This window comes from Lampris incognitus, chromosome 15, assembly GCF_029633865.1.
Source record: "Lampris incognitus isolate fLamInc1 chromosome 15, fLamInc1.hap2, whole genome shotgun sequence".
Lineage (NCBI taxonomy): Eukaryota > Metazoa > Chordata > Actinopteri > Lampriformes > Lampridae > Lampris > Lampris incognitus.
Genome location: NC_079225.1, coordinates 34,511,264 through 34,534,128, shown reverse-complemented (window position 1 = coordinate 34,534,128; position 22,865 = coordinate 34,511,264). Strand labels below are relative to the sequence as shown.

General features: G+C 43.7%; 1 protein-coding gene across 4 annotated transcripts in view; it reads left to right on the top strand.

Annotated features, from left to right (window-relative positions):
- cdc42bpab (CDC42 binding protein kinase alpha (DMPK-like) b) overlaps positions 1-22,865 on the top strand; it is a 127,632-nt gene that overhangs the window by 63,130 nt on the left and 41,637 nt on the right. For all 4 annotated transcript variants that reach the window (XM_056294069.1, XM_056294071.1, XM_056294070.1 and 1 more), the window contains 11 exons: positions 5,479-5,572; positions 13,443-13,643; positions 14,075-14,213; positions 14,650-14,759; positions 15,714-15,793; positions 16,979-17,157; positions 17,634-17,756; positions 18,736-18,869; positions 19,187-19,308; positions 20,295-20,415; positions 21,661-21,771. In XM_056294069.1, the coding sequence (XP_056150044.1) occupies positions 5,479-5,572; positions 13,443-13,643; positions 14,075-14,213; positions 14,650-14,759; positions 15,714-15,793; positions 16,979-17,157; positions 17,634-17,756; positions 18,736-18,869; positions 19,187-19,308; positions 20,295-20,415; positions 21,661-21,771 (1,414 nt within the window). The remainder of the gene's footprint in view (positions 1-5,478; positions 5,573-13,442; positions 13,644-14,074; positions 14,214-14,649; positions 14,760-15,713; positions 15,794-16,978; positions 17,158-17,633; positions 17,757-18,735; positions 18,870-19,186; positions 19,309-20,294; positions 20,416-21,660; positions 21,772-22,865) is intronic.

Sequence of the window (22,865 nt, the reverse complement as noted above, 5' to 3'; positions counted from 1 at the left end):
CTCCCAAATTGCACTTGGCCAATTACCCCATTTTTTCCGAGCCATTCCGGTCGCTGTTGTACCTCTGCTGATCTGGAGAGGGCTGCAGACAACCACATGCCTCCTCCAATCCATGTGGAGTCACCACAGCCGCTTCTTTTCACCTGACAGTGAGGAGTTCCTCCAGGGGGACGTAACACGTGGGAAGATCACGCTATTCCCCCCAATTCCCCCTCCCCCCCCAAACAAGCGCCCTGACCAACCAGAGGAAGTGCTAGTGTGCAGCGACCAGGACACATACCCAAATCCGGCTTCCCATCTGCAGACGCGGCCAGTTGTGTCTGTAGGGATGCCCAACCAAGCCGGAGGTAACACCCGGATTCGAACTGGTGATCCCCGTGTCGGTAGGCAACGGAATAGACTGCTACGCCACCCGGACGCCCCTACTTACGATAGTTTTAAGGTCTTGCTGTCATGGCAATTGTGCATGTACATTGCTTTCATACTGGTTCACTGAGGTTAAGGTGTCACTTATGCAGCTAGCTAGATTGAGCACCCCCAGCCCTGTGTGATAGGAGTCTTAGATTACTGGAGAATGTCTATTTTCCTGTCTCGTTCTGAAGCAAGCTGTAGCAGAAGACAAAGGTATCAAAGCATTATTAGGTGCCAGATACTGTCTAGAATAAGGGGGGGGGGGAGTTACTTATGACACTGAGACCTGCAACTCATTCAGTTTGTACCCTATGGAACCAAATTAGACCTAGACCTTCCCGTTCTGGCTATCAAAGGGCAATCAGCGTTATCCAACGAGAAGCACTGGGAACCATCGGGACCTCCGTGATTTTAATAGTGCAACTTTTACAAGATGGGGAGCTCTGGCTAGGGCTTTCTTTGAAGCCAGATATAAAAAAAGCCACAATTTTTCACTGGCGTTGATGGTGATGGCTAAAGCCATTGTCAGGGGGAAAGATGAAACAAGGAAGATTTTTATAGCTCCAGTGATGTGATTGATGTTGTGCCCATCCTGTTAAGTAGTCTTAACACACACACACACACACACACACACACACTCAACATGTGGAGTCATTTCAGGCTATTGGAGAAACTTGCTTTCAGAGGTGGCTGCATGAATGCCTTTTCATATGTGGAGCCTGGCGGTTGTGTGTGTGTGTGTGTGGGGGGGGGGGGATAAAGAGAGTGTGTGTGCGTTTGAGGTCAGGTGTGTGTGTGTGAGTGCGTGCGTGTGTGTATGTGCCTGTCGATGAATTTTCCTGCTTTGTCACAAGTCAGCTGAATTTAGCCCACCCACAGTCACATCACCAGGCAAAAATAGCAGGTCACCAACTCTACAACTTCTGACATCAAGAGACTGTGTGGGGGTGCACACGTGTGTGCACAGTACTTGTCTGTGACACCACACTGAAAAGCTCTCTTTATGCTACCCTCCACAGTCTGTGAGGCCAGCCATGTCATGGCTACCAGAGCGTTGATAAGCGGGCCCCAGACACGAGGCCTCGACATGGCCTGCCCTCAGGGGAAGTCACAGGAATGGTCCGACAAGGACAGGGTCTAAATTAAGCCCCGGCAGTGGATACAATGAACTTTTCACTCTATGACAACCCAGGCATCGATTTGTTGCCTAATTATGTTGATTATTCTAAAACCATATTCACAAACATGCATATGCAGAATGCATATGTGAATACATAATAAAGGATGTCAACACGGAAATTGAAGAGAACAATAAATTCTTCCTTTTAACATCTCAGAAGCAATAGAGCCCTAAGGGTTTTGCTGGCTCTAGGTCATGTCTGTGTTGACATGCACTGCTGAAAACTCAATGGGTCAGGCAAACATACGCTAAAATCTATCTCGGTAATGGAGCCTCAGCTGCTGTATTGGCTGACTGTGCTAGTCAATGATCAACTTGCTAAAAGCAGGGGGCATCCAGGTAGTGTAGCGGTCTATTCCGTTGCCTACCAATACGGAGATTGCTGGTTCGAATCCCCGTGTTACCTCCGGCTTGGTCGGGCGTCCCTACAGACACAATTGGCCGTGTCTGTGTCTGCGGGTGGGAAGCCGGATGAGGGTATGTATCCTGGTCGCTGCACTAGCGCGTCCTCTGGTTGGTTGGGGCACCTGTTCGGGGGGGGGGGGGCTGGGGGGAATAGCATGATCTTCCCACGCACTACGTCCCCCTGGTTAAACTCCTCACTGTCAGGTGAAAAGAAGCGACTGGCGACTCCAAATGTATCAGAGGAGGCATGTGGTAGTCTGCAGCCCTCCCAGGATTGGTGGGGGGTGGAGCAGCAACTGGGACGGCTCAGAAAGTAATTGACTGGATACGATTGGGGGGGAAAAGTGGGGAAAAAGCCAAAAAACTCAAAAACTTGCTGAAAGCACTGGGCGATGTACCCCTTATTCCCTGGGCAGATCCTGGTCAATGTGTCTGTGAGTTAGGAGTTTCACAGAATAGTCACCTAGTCGAGTATCAAAACCACTAGTCGACACTGTGCATAGTTGTAGGCTAATCGTTCAGCTGTGGTTTTTGCACTGTACAGTAATAAAGCAATGGCAATGCATCTACAGTAGATATGCAGCCGGGGGCGCTGTGGATCCAAGCCAGATTTGTTGGAACAACATTATGCCATGTTAAATAAACAAAGTTTAAGGTATTTAGAGAAGGAAAGACTCCCAACATCCATGTGTTTCGATTTAATGATGGACCATGTTAACTGGTGGCTTTAGTGATGGCAGCTGTTTTTGAAAACACGAACGGAACACATAGTGTCCTCTTTAAAGCCTTTAATTTTACTTTAATCAATTTTAAGTACACACTCATCCATGTTTAATATCTAGACTAACCATTTACATAAGGTAAATTGTGCTCATCAAGACTCATTCACCTCTTGTAACGTTTCTTGTAATGTTGGAAACAAGCCACAGCTGGCAGTGCAGCTGTATTTTATACCGTTATCCTCAATCGGAAAGTGACCCATATTCAGTTATTTAACCTGTGACGTTATAATGTCAAATTCCTCATTAGACGCTAGCTGCTCTGCTAATCTGTTTCCCCCCACGCTAGAAGTATCTTCAAGAAATGTGAACGCTTCTTGTTGGCGACGCCGTTCAATTTACATAATGTAGAACAAAAAGGACCAGACTGTATTGAACATTCAATTTAAGATGATGTAAGGCTTTTAGGTTTTTTCAACAGCTGCCGTCACCACAGCAACCACAGACGCACTCGGCTGAAAGTCACCAGACACAGGGTTGCTAGTTAAAGCGAAACACCTGCCAAGAAAGCAGTCGCGTTGTTACTGCAGTCAAATGGTATCTCCAGCTCAGACAAGCCTGCTGTGGGTTTTGTCCAATCAGGTTGCAGCTAATTTGTAAACAGCCTCTCAGAGCCAATTAAGGACTCTGCTATTTTAGCTACACCCAGGTTGGTCCCATCTACATTAGTCAACCCTTTACTGGTTGTATCTGAGACCTTATTGATGAGAATTGATCGTTGTTATTGGGTGGGAAAAAAATCTCCCGTGATTAATCGACTACAGGTGCTCATCCAGGCTCTGGTCATCTCCCGGCTGGACTACGGTAACTCCTTCCTTGCTGGGGCCCGGCGTCGGCCATCAGACCTCTGGAACTTGTTCAGAAAGCTGCAGCTTGTCTGGTGTTCAACCGCCCTAAGTTCTCCCACACAACCCTTCTCATGTCCCTACACTGGCTCCCAGTAGGGGATCTCATCCAGTTTAAGACTCTGGTGCTAGCCTACAGGACAGTGAAAGGAACCACTCCTTCCTATCTCCAGGCCATGGTCAAACCCTACACCCCCGCCCGACCACTTCGCTCTGCTGCCTCGGGACGCGTGGTTGCCCTGTCGCTCAGAGGCCCTTGCTGCCGATCGACCCGGTCACAGCTCTTTTCTGTCCTGGCCCCACAGTGATGGAATGAACTCCCCACTGATGTCAGGACAGCAGAGTCGCTACCCATCTTTCGGCGCAGGTTGAAAGCTCACCTCTTCAAGAACTACTACCCTGTTACTTGTTCTTAGCACTTATTGTATTCACTCATTAAAAAAAAAGTCTTTCTTGCACTTCTACTTTAGCACTGGTTTTGCTCTTAGATGCTTGTTTAGATGCACTTATGACCTCTGATGACTAGTAGTTCTCCTGATTTCCTATGTTAAATGCACTTATTGTAAGTCGCTTTGGATAAAAGCGTCGGCTAAATGACTGTAATGTACTGTACTTGACTACTTTTCGGGAGTAGTTGACGACTACTTCAGTGCAGCAGTTGTGAATGCCCTACTCTGAGGAGCGAGTGGATGCTCCTTTCCTTCTGTTTACAGTGTTGGAATTGTAGACTAGACAGAGCAGAAACCCAGCAGACACAGGATGGAAGAGGGAGCCTCTGAAATGGTTATCACTAAATCTTTGTCTGGAAGAATATTTTGTTTTATGTGTAAAAGAGTGTTTGATAGTCCCCCCATCTCCCACATACACCTCTGCTCCCGCCACACACAGACACCACATTTGTGCTCACAAATACCTTTTGTGCTGGTAAAGATAAGAATAGGGGAGTATGACTACTTGGAGCACACGGGGCTCTTTTTCAGGAATGGAAGTGTGTTTGTGTTCAGCATATTTTCCTCAAAGTGTGTGTGCGTGTCATGCACGGGGGGTCAATAAAGGACAGGCCTGGCTCAGACAAAACACATCACTTAATAATGTGACTCTCCCTACCCTCTCTCTCTCTCATACCAACACACACACACAAACACACACACACATTCTCTATAGAGGCTAAGCAATATCCCCCGACCCAGTGCAATTCCTCCTCATGTTTATCCTTCCACAGATGTCATGCTCCTGATAAACGGACTTGGGGAAATGACATTTAATTGAATCACAAATATATTTGAGTTATTATATGTGGATATTACAGGCCAGTGAAGACAGTTTAATTTCCCCAGGTGATGTATATTAATTTTCTGAAAATTGGTGGGGAGTACCACAGCAAGGCTAAGGCCAGATGTGTGCGTGCATGCGAGTGTGTGTAAATGAGGGCATTGTGTGCAGGTATTTCTTGTGTGAATGTGTGTGTGTCTGTGTGTATATGCACATGCCTGGCTGTTTATGTACATGTGTTTTAGATGTCCCATAGGTGCTGTTTGGTTTGGAAGAATCTCTCTTGTTTTCTTCATGCTCTCCTGTCCACTCTCAGGAATAGTTTACTCAATATTGTTTTTCTGTCTTACTCTCTTTCTCTTTCTCATGTTTCGTCCCTCCCTCTTTCTCAACTTTCCCCTTTTCATACTTACCATTTTCTCGCGCTACCCTTTATTTCTTTTGTCCTCCTCATGCTCTCTCATTCTTCTCCCTTCTGACTTCATATTTTGAATTTCTCCTACCTCCTCTTCTCCCTACTCCACCCCCCCCCCCGATTTCTCTCCTTTGCAACTTCTCTATCCCCCTCCCCCAAACACTATTCCAGGGACATCAAGCCGGACAACATTCTGATGGATATGAACGGCCACATCCGCTTGGCTGACTTTGGCTCCTGTCTTAAACTCATGGAGGATGGAACGGTGAGTTCCAGCGCACCGCTGACACCCCCTTTAGTCCAAGGCAAACGCACCCAGACCGCACTGACCTCCCTCTCAACCCCCAAGGGGTCCCTCACTGGGGATGTTTGGTTTAACGGCTTGGATCTGCCTACGCTTAATGATCCAGGGAATTCTCCCAAGAGAAAAAAAAAATACTGTGCAGAAAAACTTTCCCCTTAGTTGTGGAATTCTTAAGAGAGAAAAAAACCAGAATACTATCAATGATCAAAGCAATACACAAGTTTATGAAGATTGTTCAACCGATATATTGAATTGGAATTCAGAACTTGCTGGAAGTGTTTTTTTGAAACATCGGAAATGGGACCCACTCGTGTGGGGGCATAAATCACGACAGTCATGCGTTTATTTCTTTGATGATTTATCTGCGTTGAAATCTCTTCTTGGGGCTAATTCAGTTCTTCCCTCTGAAAGCAACTTTGTAGTGCTGAATGATGGTCTTTATTTATGAAAATAATTACTCATTTACTTGTTGGGATCATTTTAAAGGACCACTTTGCTGATATTCAGCCATATCTCTTTATCTATCTGAATTAGGGATATAGTGTGAAAAACGCCTGCAGTTGTTGCCAATGTTCTCTGTGTGTCTCTGGGGGCACAGGGCGAAGCTGCAGTTCCGGCACCATCGCCGTCATTTGACGTGTACAGTGACGTAGTTAGGGTCAAGGAAGAACTACGGGCAAGTTCAGCTTGGATTTCTAGTCTCTGCCTCCGCCTCTAGATAGTCAGGGGGCATGCTCTAGATGCTGCTCAAAAACACAATCAGGGAGCATGCTCGAGATGCTGCTCAAAAACACAACTTCCTTGTTCTCTTCACTTGTATTGCAAACTAGCTATGTTTCCAACAGTGAAAATGGCATTCGAAAATATGAGCGCAAAGGACGTTATGGACGAGGATATATTTTACAGTGTTTTGGCTGACTCCAATATTCAATCGTATTTATTCGAGCCAGAGTATATGAACGAAGAAATGTAGCGGAGTGAGGTCGAGGGTACTGGGTATGGCTGGCGGGGACCACCCAGAACCCGAGCTGTTAAAAGTAAACATCGACTGGTGGTGGGTGCCCTTGCTCAAATTGCCCTCTGATGCCAGCCGAAACGGAATAATTTTGCTGCAATGAATTTCAGCGTGGGCGGTTTTTGTTGGATTCTGGCGCCAACGCCAACCCTGAGACATCCTGTGTGTGCATTATGATGCATGAACGTTTTACTCCTCAAATGGACAGAGAGGTGTGCTGGATATTTTATTCAAGATCCTGAAGATAAAGTGGAAAAGACAACCAAGACCAGCAGAGCCGAGAGGGCAGATTACCACTGAGTGAGTATTTTATCACCGAACACTATGTTTTGGCCTATAAAGTAATAGCTATAGGCCAGGGTGGTGATACACGGCAACATTGGACAAGTGGTTTTCTCAACATGTTTGCACACCATGGGAAAGGTGGCATGCGGTTTGGGATTCGAAATTCAGTTGCACATAATGTTCTGTTGCCGTAAGTTATGGAAGAAAAAATGAATGGAAATTGTTATTTGTGATTTGTAAATTCATATGATCCATCTATCCATCCATTATCTGAACCGCTTATCCTGCTGTCAGGGGATGCTGGAGCCTATTCCAGCAGTCATTGGGCGGCAGGCAGGAAGACACCCTGGACAGGTCGTCAGGCCATCACAGGGCCCGCCCGCACACACACACACACACACACACACACACACACACACACACATTCATACCTAGGGACAACTTAGTACGGCCAATTCACCTGACTTACGTGTCTTTGGACTGTGGGAGTCTTTGGACTGTGGGAGGAAACCGGAGCCCCCAGAGGAAACCCACACAGACACAGGGAGAACACGCAAACTCCACACAGAGGATGACCTGGGGTGGCCCACCAAGGTTGGACTACCCCAGGGCTTGAACCCAGGACCTTCTTGCTGTGAGGCAACCGCGCTAACCACGGTGCCACCGTGCCACCTATTGAACGTCACAACGCGAATCAATGGAATGCGACTGACTTTTGAATCGCGAACCGCATGCTCTCTTTCTCACGGTTGTTTGTACTGATTGCATGGTAACCTCTTGTTGCCCAGATAAATAATATCGTATATATTCCCATGTCTCACTAAATTTCTTTTTAGCAAGCACATTGCCCTATCATATTGGCCAAAAAGTTGCTCAGTGTATCGTCAACCTGACGTTATATGTCATATTTACTAAGGTAACTTGGAATTACAATGACCACTGTGTTTTGTGTTTACAATAGCTGCTAACATTACAGTACCTGTAGCGTCCTGATGAATAACCACCTTCTTTCTTATCTTTTGCTCTCCGCAGACAATGTCGTCTGGCCGCTTGTTGTTTTTTGTTGAGTGTGTGTCACAGGGGGGAAACTTTGCAAAGGGAACCGCATCGTTTTGCCTTCCTGTGTTGTACACTCACTGGCCATTTTATTAGGTACACCTTGCTAGTACCGGGTTGGACCCCCTTTTGCCTTCAGAACTGCCTTAATCCTTCATGGCATAGATTCAACAAGGTACTGGAAACATTCCTCTGAGGGTTTGGTCCATATTGACATGATAGCATCACGCAGTTGCTGCAGATTTGTCGGCTGCACATCCATGATGCGAATCTCCCGGTCCACCACATCCCAAAGGTGCTCTATTGGATTGAGATCTGGTGACTGTGGAGGCCATTTGAGTACAGTGAACTCATTGTCATGTTCAAGAAACCAGTCTGAGATGATTCGAGCTTTATGACATGGCGCGTTATCCTGCTGGAAGTAGCCATCAGAAGATGGGAACACTGTGGTCATAAAGGGATGGACATGGTCAGCAACAATACTCAGGTAGGCTGTGGCGTTGACACGATGCTCAGTTGGTACTAAGGGGCCCAAAGTGTGCCAAGAAAATATCCCCCACACCATTACACCACCACCACCAGCCTGAACCATTGATACAAGGCAGGATGGATCCATGCTTTCATGTTGTTGACGCCAAATTCTGACCCTACCATCCGAATGTCTCAGCAGAAATCGAGACTCATCAGACCAGGCAACGTTTTTCCAATCTTCTATTGTCCAATTTTGGTGAGCCTGTGCGAATTGTAGCCTCAGTTTCCTGTTCTTAGCTGACAGGAGTGGCAACCGGTGTGGTCTTCTGCTGCTGTAGCCCATCTGCCTCAAGGTTCGACGTGTTGTGTGTTCAGAGATGCTCTTCTGCATACCTCGATTGTAATGAGTGGTTATTTGAGTTACTGTTGCCTTTCTATCAGCTCGAACCAGTCTGGCCATTCTCCCCTGACCTTTGGCATCAACAAGGCATTTTTGCCCACAGAACTGCCGCTCACCGGATATTTTCTCTTTTTCGGACCATTCTCTGTAAACCCTAGAGATGGTTGTGCGTGAAAATCCCAGTAGATCAGCAGTTTCTGAAATACTCAGACCAGCCCGTCTGGCACCAACAACCAGGCCACGTTCAAAGTCACTTAAATCACCTTTCTTCCCCATTCTGATGCTCGGTTTGAACTGCAGCAAATCGTCTTGACCATGTCTACATGCCTAAATGCATTGAGTTGCTGCCATGTGATTGGCTGATTAGAAATTTGCGTTAACGAGCAGTTGGACAGGTGTGCCTAATAAAGTGGCCGGTGAGTGTACATCACATCAGTACCTTATATCCTTCCCCAAATGGTCAATACGGAGGTCATGCTGAAGTGGACGACGCAACAGATGAGCTTTGACCATGTGAAATGCAAGCTTTTGTGTAATAATGCTGCTAAACTTCAATGCAGCTAACAACGGACACTTTTACCTTGAAGCTTGTTGGGACTGATGTGGACTTTGTCTCTTGAAAGTATGATGTGCAGTATGCTAAACATTTGAAAATCGAATAACACATAGTAACTTGTTGGTTTGAATAAAGTTTTTTTTTATATATGTATATCTTCCTTTTTTTTTGGCTGCTCCCGTTAGGGGTTGCCAAAGTGGGTCATCTGTTTCCATCTCTTCCTGTCCTCTGCATCTTCCTCTGTCACGCCAACCACCTACATGTCCTCCCTCACCACATCCATAAACCTCCTCTTTGGCCTTCCTCTTTTCACATTGCTTTACTTATAGTCAAGCGTTATTGAGCACCCTGTTCTGTTTGTTTAGCTGGTGTTGAGGTTCTCACACCCACTGAAGACTGCCGTGCTGCTGGCTTCCATAATCATGAACAAATAATGACGACCTACAATAAAAAAGCACGTCATATTGTAAGATAATGTAGCAGTCAATATGTGCCAGCGGATCACCATTCCCAATACCCCAAACTTTTCATCTACAAATGAGCATACTGTAATAATGTCCATCCAACCAATTAATAGGTATGTGAAAAAAGCTGCACGGTAATTGCATGGACAACTGTATATGTATTCATTTGTAGATGTAGCAGCAGGTAACAACGGGCAGCAGCAGGCTAGGAACCTACTTACAAACCACCTATTGTTCATGATCAACATTCCAACCATCACTGACACATTGAAATGCTGGTAACCACATAAAACAGTGGGGGAAGGGCTTCCAAGCTGGCCCAAAATAATGAAAAAATGTATAGAAGTGTTAAGCTCCTTGAATGCAACAAAACATTTATTAGTGCTATAGTAGTGCACAGAATTCAAATGGCATCAAGAAGTCAGGAACATGTAGATGACAGACAGCCTTACCACTTACTACTAGGCCTACTGTAAGAATGTTAACGTAACAACACATCACATTTTGCTCAGAGCTCAAGATAAAGTTTCAATAAGTGTTAGTTTCTAACATTATAGCCAAGTCTTGCCTCTGGAACAAGTCCACTTTGACTGTGGGTTAAAGCAGCAACAGGTTGCGTTCCTGTCCCACAGCTGGGCACACTGACAGTGGCAGTAGAAGCAGAGGCAGTTTGTTCCTCAGTCTACGATGACAGTGTAAAAATAACTATGATTAGCAGTTGTACTTATAAAACATCTCAGTACTAAATAGAGCAGACACTATATGGAATGTTAGCTATGCATTCAGTGTAACTAACATTAGCTAAAAACGGCTTATGACCTCGCTTCTCTGGAGGCTCTTCCTTGCCATGCCCAAAAGAGTGTGCAGAGTGGATGTCTTCAGTAATTTCTTGATACTTCCTTCCATCAACTATGACTGTACGTTCCTGTTGTCGTCATCTGCTGCAAATTCCAAAGAACATACCCGAAGATTTCCCAGTACTGTTGTCAGTGCATTCTCATCATATTTGGGGTTTTTTATTGCTCGGAGCCATTCTTTGCACCAATCAACATCTGTTGATAATTGGTGGTAGTTTACATTTACTCCCTCCCCCATTCTTTCTGTATTTGTCACACTCAGGCACCATACAACGAGAAGGCATGTTTGTTGTCGATAAAACTAGTCCAATTCAATTTGTCGTTTTTTTCGGTCATCAAACAGTGAAGTTAATAAGATGCCGTTTTAACTTTTTATACTGTACAGAGCCACAAGAAATGCCCGCCTCCATGATCTTGGCGGATTTAGGAAAGATTTGGGGCTTGGGTATCAGAAGCTCGTGTGCAATGCATCCTGGTACATGTAGGCACTGCCGGCATGGCTCCGCAACCAGGAGAACTAGAAATTCTCAGTCAGTATAGTGATTACTGAGGAATTTATTGCTTCAATTTACTACATTTACTGATTGGACATTCACATAAAAGGTGGTGAAATTTCCCCTTTAAAAAATAGTTTGAGTTTGCCCTCTGAAACCCATTTACTTTTTTTCTTTTGAGAATTAAGATTAACCGATGTCGAACACTTAACAAAAATTGACCTGGTATCACATTAGCTGGGTCACGCTGGCTTGTTTGTATGCCACTTTGAAGAAAGATGCTCTGTACTCCTCGTCTTCTACCAATATAACAAGGATTTAATTTACTATATCATGTAAGGTTTCTATGTGCAGCTGCCTTGCATATCATCAAACTTGAAAACCAAAACATAACTAACATGCCAATGGAAAAACTTCACTGTTTCCATTGGCAGCTCATCCTCCACACCTGCAAATATTTCATGTGGGGTTCCACAGGGTTCAGTTATAGGCCCATTTCTTTTCTGTCTTCACATGTTCCTACTGGGAAGAATCATCCCAACTCATAACGACGTCTTTTTTCACTGCTACACAGATCTACCGCCCCCTAAATTTCCAAAATCTGGCTGATGTAACTGTCTCCCAAGATATTAAAGACTGGTTGACTCATAATTTCCTTCAGTCAAATGAGGACAAGACAGAGATTGTACTCTTTGCCCCCCCCCCACATCATACTACTGTTACTACCCAGAACCTCAATCACCTTGCCACCTCTATCAGACCATATGCCCAGAACCTGAGTGTAATATTTGGTGGCGAGCTAAGTTTCAACGGGCAGGTAAATTCCATTGTCAGGTCCAGCTTTTTCCAACTCAGAACCGTCTCCAAAATTATGCATTTCCTATCTCCCTCGGCTCTAAAAAGAGTCATTCATGCACTAATACCATCCAGGCTTCACTACTCTAGCTCCCTCTATCTAGGCATCTCTCTGGCTACCATTTCCCATGTACAATTAATTCAAAATGCTGCCGCCTGGTTATTAACAAGATCCAAGAAATGAGACCACATCACCCCTATCCTTGCATCCTTACACTGGCTCCCCGTTGATTTCAGGATAAACTTTAAAATACTTTTGATTGTCTACAAATCTCTCCATGGTCTCGCCCGTACATATATCTCAGAACTTCTCACCTCTTACAGCACCACCAGAATCAGAATACTTTATTCATTGCCGAGGGGACCCGATTATGGAAAAAAAAAGGCAGAGGACAGGGCTTTTTCTGTAGAGGCTCCTCGGCTCTGGAATATCCTGCTGGAAGCTGTTAGACAGGCTGAGTCTATTGATATTTTTAAGATGCACCTTAAGACCCACTTTTATTCTCTTTTAATTGTGTTTAACCTGTTTTTATTTTTTTAAAATTTGATTTTGGTTTTAAATGGTGTTTAACTTGTTTCTATTTTAATCTTGTTTTATTTCCACAAATTTGTTATGCACACATATGCCTTTATGCTTGTGTATACATAAATGTATACATACATGTCTGTCTTTGTGAAGCACTTTGGTGCAAAACCCGTTTGCTTTTTAAAGTGCTATATAAATGAAATAAACAGAAACTGAAAACATAACTAAAAAGCAACTAGCTGTGTGACTACTGACAGATGAATGTGAGCATTGAAATGGTTCTCAGAAGCAAGTAGACATAAAAACTTTTCTGTCTTTTGTCAGCAGCCAATCTGATGCTAAGAGCCTTCATTCAGTGTACATGGAGAAAATTATGTCATACCTTTAAGGCTGAGCACTAAAAGCATTCAACATTATGAGTTGAAATGTTGGCTGCAAATACTGAAATGTGTAAAATAAAAACCTAGGACACAGGACAAGCACATGCAGTTCCATTTTTCAGGTGTCCATCAAGATTAAAATCAGACAATGAACTGCTTTATAAAATCAAACAACCCGTGGCCAGTAACAACCAGGCTGCACCAAATCAGCACTGACTCTTTTTCAGTTGTATGAATAACCTGAAAAAATAAATCTGAATAAATGGATTATAATAGTTTGTAACGGAGGGACTGTCTTTGCGGAGGCCATAACCTCCACCTCAGCTGTCTCGAAGACATCAACCTTAATCAGAAATATCCATCATCGGCTCTCAGGCTGTAGTGAAATTCTCCAAGGATTTTAGCACCTTGGCTCTGTTTCGTCTTTTTAGCTTGGTCAATTTCTGGTTTTAATTCCCCCCACTCTCCTCAGGTTCAATCCTCTGTAGCGGTAGGGACTCCAGACTACATCTCCCCAGAGATCCTGCAGGCCATGGAAGACGGGAAAGGCAAATACGGCCCAGAGTGTGACTGGTGGTCACTGGGCGTCTGCATGTACGAGATGCTGTATGGCGAGACGCCCTTCTATGCCGAGTCCCTGGTGGAAACCTATGGCAAGATTATGAACCATAAGGTGAGCTCATAGACTTCAAGGCGGATTTTTGAGCAGCATTTTTAGCATAAATATGTATGTCTTCTATCAACTGAGTGGGGTAGTAGTACGAATGTTGTCGCTGATAACCTAATGAAGATGCATAAACAAATTAGTGGATCGTAATCAAATTAAATCAATGATGCAGGTTTTCATTTGAAATTCATACTGTACTATCTCACTTCACATGTCCCTACTCCTCTTAGCACCCCGAGCAGTTGAAGGACAGCTAATCTGTGAAGTTAACTGGCAAAGTTTTTGGTTGGAATGAACACCTACATCTTGTGTGTTTACAATCTTTCTCATTGAAACTGTCTTGTCTGGGGCAGTTAACCTTAGTATTATGAGTTAAACTGTTTTAAAAGTGCTAGCCAACTTACTTGTTTTATTCCACAAACACGCCACACGTACAGGAGCGATTCCAGTTCCCACAGCAGATAACTGATGTGTCGGACGAAGCAAAGGACCTGATTCGTCGGCTCATTTGCAGTCGAGAGCACAGATTGGGCCAGAACGGCATTGAGGACTTCAAGCAACATCCTTTCTTCTCTGGTACAGACTGGTCTTAACTCATTAGAGATCGCACTAGAGTACTTGATTGGGTAGTCAAATTGAATAGATTGAATCATTTCAAAACTAAGTATTATAACCCATTTCAGTTTTCACAAATCAGTTTAGCAAGTTTGTAATTAGGTTTGGTTTCAGTAGGGAAAAAAACTTAAAATATGTTTAAGCCAACTGAAGGACAAGTGAAAAAAAAACTATTTTCCTCAAAATGCAATTGGTTCCTTTGGACTTAATTTGACAGATTTTACAAATTAACTTAATTTTGAGTCACTTGGCCAAATCAATATCACAACATCTGTAGCCAAAGTAAGGGCTATTGGTTTCGGCTATACTAATATTTATACAAATTCTTGGAATATTTTTATATTCTCAAATGAAATAAGTCAAGCCCCCCCCCCCTTTTTTTTTTTTTTGTCTGTAGGCATTGACTGGGACAACATCCGCACATGTGAGGCCCCTTACATCCCAGAGGTCAGCAGTCCAACAGATACTTCAAACTTTGACGTGGACGACGATTGCCTCAAGAACTCGGTAAGACAAGCTGTCAGTAGCTTAAGGGCGTTAACCATGTGCTCACAACATTGCATGTGAGAGTAAAGTTAAAGGGTGATTCCGGTCATTTTAAACCTGGGCTCTAAATGGGCTCTAAATGACTAATAGGGACAAACATTTTTGGAATTGGTCTGGTATTGAGCGAGAACGCTTAAGCCGGCAGCCGCAAAACAGGCTGCAATGTAATTCTTGGCAGCAATTGCGTCTGTCAAAGTACGCCCACTAAAAAGTGCTTGTTTTTGCCACTGACGGGCTCAGATTGTTATCATAAGTGTCTGACACTATTATGGAAAGGATCCCTGTGGAGATAGACCTTTTTCCTTACATTCGCGTCTTCCGGTCTCTGTTGTAATCTCTCTATCCTGTTCTTTTTCCTTTCTGACTGTGGTAGTGTACGCACACACACACACACACACACACACACACACACACACACACACACACAGTTGTTTGCCTGAAAGCCTGGGTTGAAAGGCAAACAACTGGCAAACAAAAAATTCATTCTATTTTCAGTAGCTTAACTGTGTTTTAAAACCACCTATCCAGTGAAAGGAGCTAAACAAGGCACGGTGTTTTTACCAAAATGCCACCTGTCAGACTCTATGTCACTATATTGAGACTGAAAAACCATTTGAATATGTTTATTTTACATCTGATGCATGATGGCCAGACTAGAGATGGAGTTAGACATGATAGCTACAGGGAAATGCATCTTGCAGAAAACTATTGCTCGAGGTCCATCTTTGCGCTCGCTGTCTAACTCAATCTCTCTTCATATTTCTTCTATCAGCCCCCCATATGTTTCCCCTGCCCTTGTTTCTTCAACTGAGAATGAAAAAGTTCAGTTCCTGTTTTCTCTGATGGTGTTATTACTATTGTTATTATTATTTATTTGTTTGTTTATTTATTTATTATGCATATATTTTTCCCCAGGAGACCATGCCCCCTCCCACTCATACGGCCTTCTCTGGCCATCACCTGCCCTTTGTTGGTTTCACCTACACCAGTAAATGGTAAGTGGCGTTGATGCAACTGCTGCACACCACAGGTATCTCAGTTTGTTGCCTGCTGACTTCTGTTAACCTGCCATTTTCTCTCCCTCTTGATAAAATATCTTAAACTGTTTTCTGGGGATGCCAAATGGCACAAGTTGGCACACGTCTTTTTTTTTCCAACTTAAAGTCAAGCCCCTAGCTCCTTTTCCTTTCCCTCTTTGTTTCCTTTTAATCATGATGAATAGATTAACACAAGAAGAGATAGAATATCTTAAAACAGTTTTCTGGGGATGCCAACTGGCACGAGTTGGCACATGACTTTTTTCCCACTTAAAGTCAAGCCCCTAGCTCCTTTTCTTTTCCGTCTTTGTTTCCTTTTATCACGATGAATAGATTAACACATGAAGGGAAGTGAGAGTAAGAAAAGGGAGATGTAAAATAGAAGCTTGAGAGCATATTAATAGATGATTCAAGTTAATGCAGTCACTTCACATGGACAGCTTTGTCATTTTCACTTTGAAAACTGCACAGTAGCGCATCGGGGTGTTGAATTTGCTCCCCTAATAAGGAGTCATGACGGCTTCTCTGTGCTTCCCTCCCACTGTGGCACTTACACCGTGAGAAAGTAACGGACAGACCAATTTTCAGTCTTATCTCTTCAAGGATGAGCGATAATAGCGTCCCCTTCCTCTCTCACTCTCTTTTTGTTCTCATAACCAACTCCTGTCCTTGCTCCCTCTCTGCTGCCATCTCTTGCTCCAGCCTCCTTCTCTTCCCTGACACAACCTTCTATCATCTCCCTTTTCATCTCACTATCAGCATCACTGTTTCCAGTTTTCTTCTCTTCCTCTCTCTTCTTTTAACCCCCCCCACCCTATCCTGCCATCTTCCCTTACCTCGTTTCTTTTTAATTTGTCCTTTTTTAAATTAACTGTAAATGTTTTTTTTCCTCACGGGGATGCTGGAGCCTCTCCCAGCGGCTTAGATAATGGATGGTTGGATGTTTTTTTCCCTCTTTGCCTGCCTCACCACCCTCCAATGCCTACCACTAGCCCTGCTATTTACACATAAACTTGAATGTCCTCATCACTTTTCTGCTTGACGTGTCCCCGTCTGAAATGCGTGCATGCGCACACACACACACACTAACTTGACATTTTACCTCATTATAAAAGTCTTTCCCTCTGCCCCCTACCCCTGCAGCACCCTATCAGATCGAGGCTGCTTGCGGGAGCTTTTGGGTGAGCAGGGTAAGACGGGCCTTGTCCAGATGGATGTAGGTGTCCAGCGCAGCCTGGAAGACAGCCTCGCCACCGAAGCCTACGAGAGGAGGATCCGACGTCTGGAGCAGGAGAAAGTGGAGCTGACCCGCAAACTGCAAGGTAAAGCTGAGAGAAACATTTCAGTGGATGGTGCGTCTCTGTCTTGCTCTCTCTCTGTCCATTTGTCTGACTGTCTGCAAAGTAAACAATAAAGTCATATTTCCTGTACACAAATGTGCACACAATCAGACATTGGTACAATCAGGCATCGGAACATTGTCATATATATATAAAAAACCACACAGACCCTGCAGAGAGCCTAACACACATGCAGACATATTTAGGTTGCAGGTGCTGTAACTAGTAACTATAGCAACCACCTCAAAATGTTCAGAAATCTCCAAATCCCGACACACTCTACTTTGATGAAAGAAATTGTGGACCCTCTTGAGAAAATCTGCTGATTTTCAAATTGATATTAACACAACAAATAAAGCATCAGAGGGCTTTGTTGCCTTGGACACACCAACACTTAAATGTTGAGATGTAAGTGTTAAATTACTTCATAGACAGATTTGTCCAACCTGAATTCACAGAGTCGACCCAGACGGTGCAAGCACTGCAGCATCCGACTGGTGAGGGTCCCGTCAGTGCCAACAAAGAGGTGGAGATCAGGAGTCTGAAGAGTGAAATCGACATCCTCAAGAAACAGATTGCCGGCAAGTAGTTTGTTCCCAGCATAGCTCAATAGTGCACAGAGCACGAAACTAACCTTTACACTCTTTAACTCTAGTGCCTGATGGATGAACCCACTCTTTGTACCCATCCAATATGTTTTTTTTTTTCGTTTTTGTTTTTGTTTTTTGTTTTTTTAGCCTTGAGCTGGACCACTGGATGATATTTGAACTGTAAACTGCTTAATATCTATACATTCATCATGTGCAGTTAGTTTACCAGCGTTTGGCGGGTGGGTGGTGGTAGTAGGCAGCCTGACTTGTCTATTTTCAGAGTAGCCTTGATGGTACCACATTCTTCAGTCGATGAATTTCTTGTATGTGAAATGTATGATTAGCTGATGACCTAGAAAAAATACACACTGGAAAATTTAATTTTATAGCAGTTGGATGAAAGTATCTATGAAAAATCAACCTATCAAGACTGTTAAGGTTAGAGTCTTTTTTCTTTTTTTTTTCTTGCCATGAGACTATAATGGATTATACCCGTTCTAGAGTCAAGAGCCCATAAATGCCCGTGTAATGAAGAGCAAACTGATCTGGATTTCAAGGGTTGCAAACTTTTGGTATATTCACAACAGTGTTCAAAGTGGATCTGCCGGCAATTAGTGTATGGGCCCTTGCTTAGCAGTCAGTATTACAGTGCCACCATTTGTGGATTTTGGAGCGACTGCCTCAAAGTCGGACCCCCTTCGCTGACCAACCTGACCATAATTCATTTATGTTGCAGTCCATATTTGTACAGCGTAGATAGCTGTTGCTGTTAAAAAGAAGGTTGTGAGTGCTATATATGGTAAGGTAACAGGCTGACGTTTACAGCAGAAATGTTTAGAAATGTCAATCTGTTTCTTCTTCTGGTCATTGTGATAGATAAAAGCAAAGTGGGGTAGTGTTAAGACATTTTCAGAATGTCTTAAAATGATGTATGTCTGTTTTTGTGCATGTGGGCGTGTGCATGCAATAGACTCAGGCCAGCTGGAGAAGCAGCTGGAGGATGTGACATCGACCCGAAGGGACTTGGAAGACTCATCCAAACACATCAGGAGTCTGGAGAAACAGATGAGGAGCCTGACACAGGAAAAAGACGACCTGCACAAGGTGTTATGTTTTAATGGCTGTAAGAGTGATTGCGTTAGTGTTTGTATCCTAGAGATGGAAATCCGGAGGTGGCTAAACTTGTTCAGAAAAGGTAAATTGAATCTTAGCAGTTACAGGCCTTGACATCACCTGCCTACGCAGCCAATAACCACAAAAGTGGAAATATATCTGAAACCAGGTCATCTCATGTACTTTTGCTTTCTGGCCTCTAAATCGAGCCGTATGAAGACATTTTATATTTAGATCACGTTGTTCCTCAGAATTGGGATGAGAATCTCTTTGTTAATGGTATTTTTATCATTACCCGTTCTTGCCAGGACGTAATGGATGCCAGTGAGAAGCTGAAAACTCAGTCTAAGGAGCTAAAGGAGGCCCATAGCCAGAGGAAAATGGCCATGCAGGGGTTCTCTGAGCTCAATGAAAAGTTAACAGACCTCAGGTAACATCACCACAAATACCCCCCCGCATGCTTTACAGGTGTTGCACTGTCAGGGCTTCTTCAAGGGAATCACATTGCATTAGTTCAACATCCTTGATATCCAACAGCTGATTGGCCTGTATGTTGAATGACTGGATAACGTGTTGATGAATATTCAAAGATGATTTTGTTCTTTCTAAACCTGGGTCTTATGTTAGTAGTTTTTGCCAATGTGCATATCAGTTATGTTATCTTTTCACTCACCAGCTTCATTAAGGAGATCTTGGACATGGGAACAATGCTGGACACAGCTTGATTGAATTTTTAAAGTTTTACAATGTTATTTTAGATTCACAATCAAGGGGCGTCCGGGTAGCATGGCGGTCTAGCCTACCAACACAGGGATTGCCGGTTTGAATCTCCGTGTTACCTCCGGTTTGGTCGGGCGTCCCTACACACACAATTGGCCAGGTCTGCGGGTGCGAAGCCAGATGTGGGTATGTGTCCTGGTCGCTGCACTAGCATCTCCTCTGGTCAGTCGGGGTGCGTTTTTAGAGGGGAGGGGGAACGGCGTGATCCTCCCATGTGCTATGTTCCCCTGGCGAAACTCCTCACTGTCAGGTGAAAAGAACCGGCTGGCGACGCCACATGTATTGGAGGAAGCTTGTGATTGTCTGCAGCTACCAGGACAGCTCGGAAGAGTGGGATAGTTAGCCAAGTACAATTGGGGAGAAAAGGGGGGGGGCGTCAAAAAAAGATTGGCAATCAAACCCAGCCTTCGCAAATCCGTATTTCAATAGCATTTTTTTGGAATGTAGTACAAAGTACCCTATAATGGAAATTATCTGGTCTTTGTTTCCGACTGCATCCCTGCATACATCCCATGAAACAAAGACCCTGAGCTATGGCCCCAACATGCCGCATGTTTTTTTCCAATGGCCGCTGATCTCTGTGTCCTCTCACTTGTAAACCTCACGAAACCTGTTTTGCTTGAACCGCACGCCCAGGTCGTCTAAGCAGCGCCTGACTCGCCAGCTGCGTGACAAGGAGGAGGAGATGGAGAGCCAGACTCAAAAGGTGGAGGCTCTGCGCCTCGAGGTGCGCAAGGCAGAGAGAGCTAAGAAGGAGGTAGAGTTAGACTCCCTTGTGGTTGCTAGCACACCCCACTCTGTATTTTGCAGTTGGTGCACATATTGTCAAACTTTCTTTGGTTTTTGTTGTGTAGTACAGTTAAATATTCATGAAACCCCATGAATATTTAAACAAAATATTGGTAGCGCTTTATTATGGCCTTATGACAGTGTATTATTCATTGTTGGACACTCATAATATCTTTGATTGATCGATTCTTTATTTACAAATATACAAATATGAAAAAAAAGAAAGATACAATATGTAAATTGGAAACAGAATGTGAAGGAGACTTGCCTAAAAACTAGTGCTGCACGATTTGGTGAAAAAGTCATATTGCCATTATTGTGGACAATATCACGATTTGCAATTGCGATATAATAAACAAATTTATACATATACAAATAACACAAGTTTGTCGTGTTGCCGCGACATGTAGCGACTTTGATTTTGCATGTTTTACACAGTACCTATTTCTGTATCGCAGAGCTTGAATCCAAAATATTGCCATTTTTGCCACCAGTTCATCAGCGTTAACCTGCTCGTTGTCATCGGTGTCCTTTTTTTCCCCCTTCTTTCTGGTCTGCACACAGCACACTGGAGAGTCATGTGACCGTAGACAGCACACGTGTCACTGCCTCAACAGAGACTGATTGGTCAGCTCTTAATCATGGGCATATATATGCAGACTACACACAAACAGAGGTTCACACACACGCACATTTTATTATTTCATTAAATCGCAGCCTTTTGCGGTTATATAATTGCACAGGCTGGCATCGCGGTTGCGATTAGATTAATCAAGCAGCACTACTAAAAACCCTCCAAGGGCTTGAAAAGTGGCATTTTCCGCTTTTATATCATGAAGGCCTATTTGCACCTACCTATTTTTGTGTACTCCCAATACTCCTTCATGTCATAACTGACAGTGAAATACACTGGGATAAGGAAATTCAAGAAGAAAATCTTTGAAATATTAATCTTTAAAAGTGCTTGTTTGTGTGTACATGTAAGTGTGTGTGTGTGTGTGTGTTTCTCCTTTGGTTGTCAGAGGGATCATCTGTATTCAGTAATGCTTACCTTTGTGTGTATTTGTGTTAAAAACAGAGGGTATTCAGTATGTGTACATCTGACCTTCGATGTTGTTTTGCACCATGTGTGACCCCTTCCTCACCTCTTCATATATATTTCTGTGTGTGTCTGTGTCTATGTCTGTTTGTCTCTGTCTCCCCATATGATCAGATGGAGGCGCATGCGGAGGAGCAGGCTGCGGAGGCCCAGAAGGAGAGGAAGCTGAGGGAGCGCAATGAACAGTACAGTCGTCAACTAGAGGAGGAGCTCGAGGGGCTCAAGGTGAGTCGAAAGGCAGTTAACACAAACGCACAACTACTACACAGTGGCCATAAAAAGTCTACCACCCCGGTTAAAATAGCAGGTTTTGGTGATGTAAAAAAATGAAGCCGAAATAAATTTTGTTTTTGTTTTTTAAAATTGCAACCTATAAAAATAAAGTGAAAAACAATCAGATGTTTTAGGGGAAAAAAGAAAAAGAAAAAACTTTAAATAACCTAGTTGCATAAGTGTGCACGCCCTTTTATAATCGGGGATGTGGCTGTGTTCAGAATTAACGAATCACATTCAAATTCATGTTAAATAGTAGTTGGTATACGACCCCCATCAACTAAAGTGACTGATGAACCCCAAATAAAGTTCAGCTGTTCATTCCTATTGGATTTTCCTGACTTCTTCTTCATTGCATCCAACTGCAAAAACCGTGGTCTGCAAAGAGCATACAAAGCATGAACGGATCTCATTGTTGAAAGGTATTGACCAGTAGAGGGTAAACAAGAATTTCCAAGGCATTAGATATATCATGGAACATGGTGAAGACAGTCATCAACAAGTGGGGAAAATATGACACAACAGTGACATTACCAAGAACAGGATGTCCCTTCAAAATTGATGAGAAGACGAGGAGAAAACTGGTCAGGGAGGCTGCCAAGAGGCCTACAGCAACAATAAAGGAGCTGCAGGAATTTCTGGCAAGTCTTGGTTGCTCCCTACACGTGACAACAATCTCCGGTATTCTTCATATGTCTGAGCTATGGGGTAGGGTGGCAAGATGGAAGACTTCACACACAAAAAAACAAAACATCCAACCCTGGCTAAATTTTTCAAAAAGATACATCCAGTCTCCCAAAACCATGTGGAAAAATGTGTTATGCCCTGATGAGACCAAGGTTGAAGTTTAAGGCCATAATTCCTAAAGGTGTGTTTGGTGCAAAAACAACACAGCACATCACCAAAAGAACACCATACCTGCGGTGAAGCATGGCGGTGGTGGCATCAGGCTTTGGGGCTGCTTTTCTTCAACCAGAACTGTGGCTTTAGTCAAGGTGGAGGGAATCAGGAATAGCTCCAAATACCAGTTGACTTTGGCGCAAAAC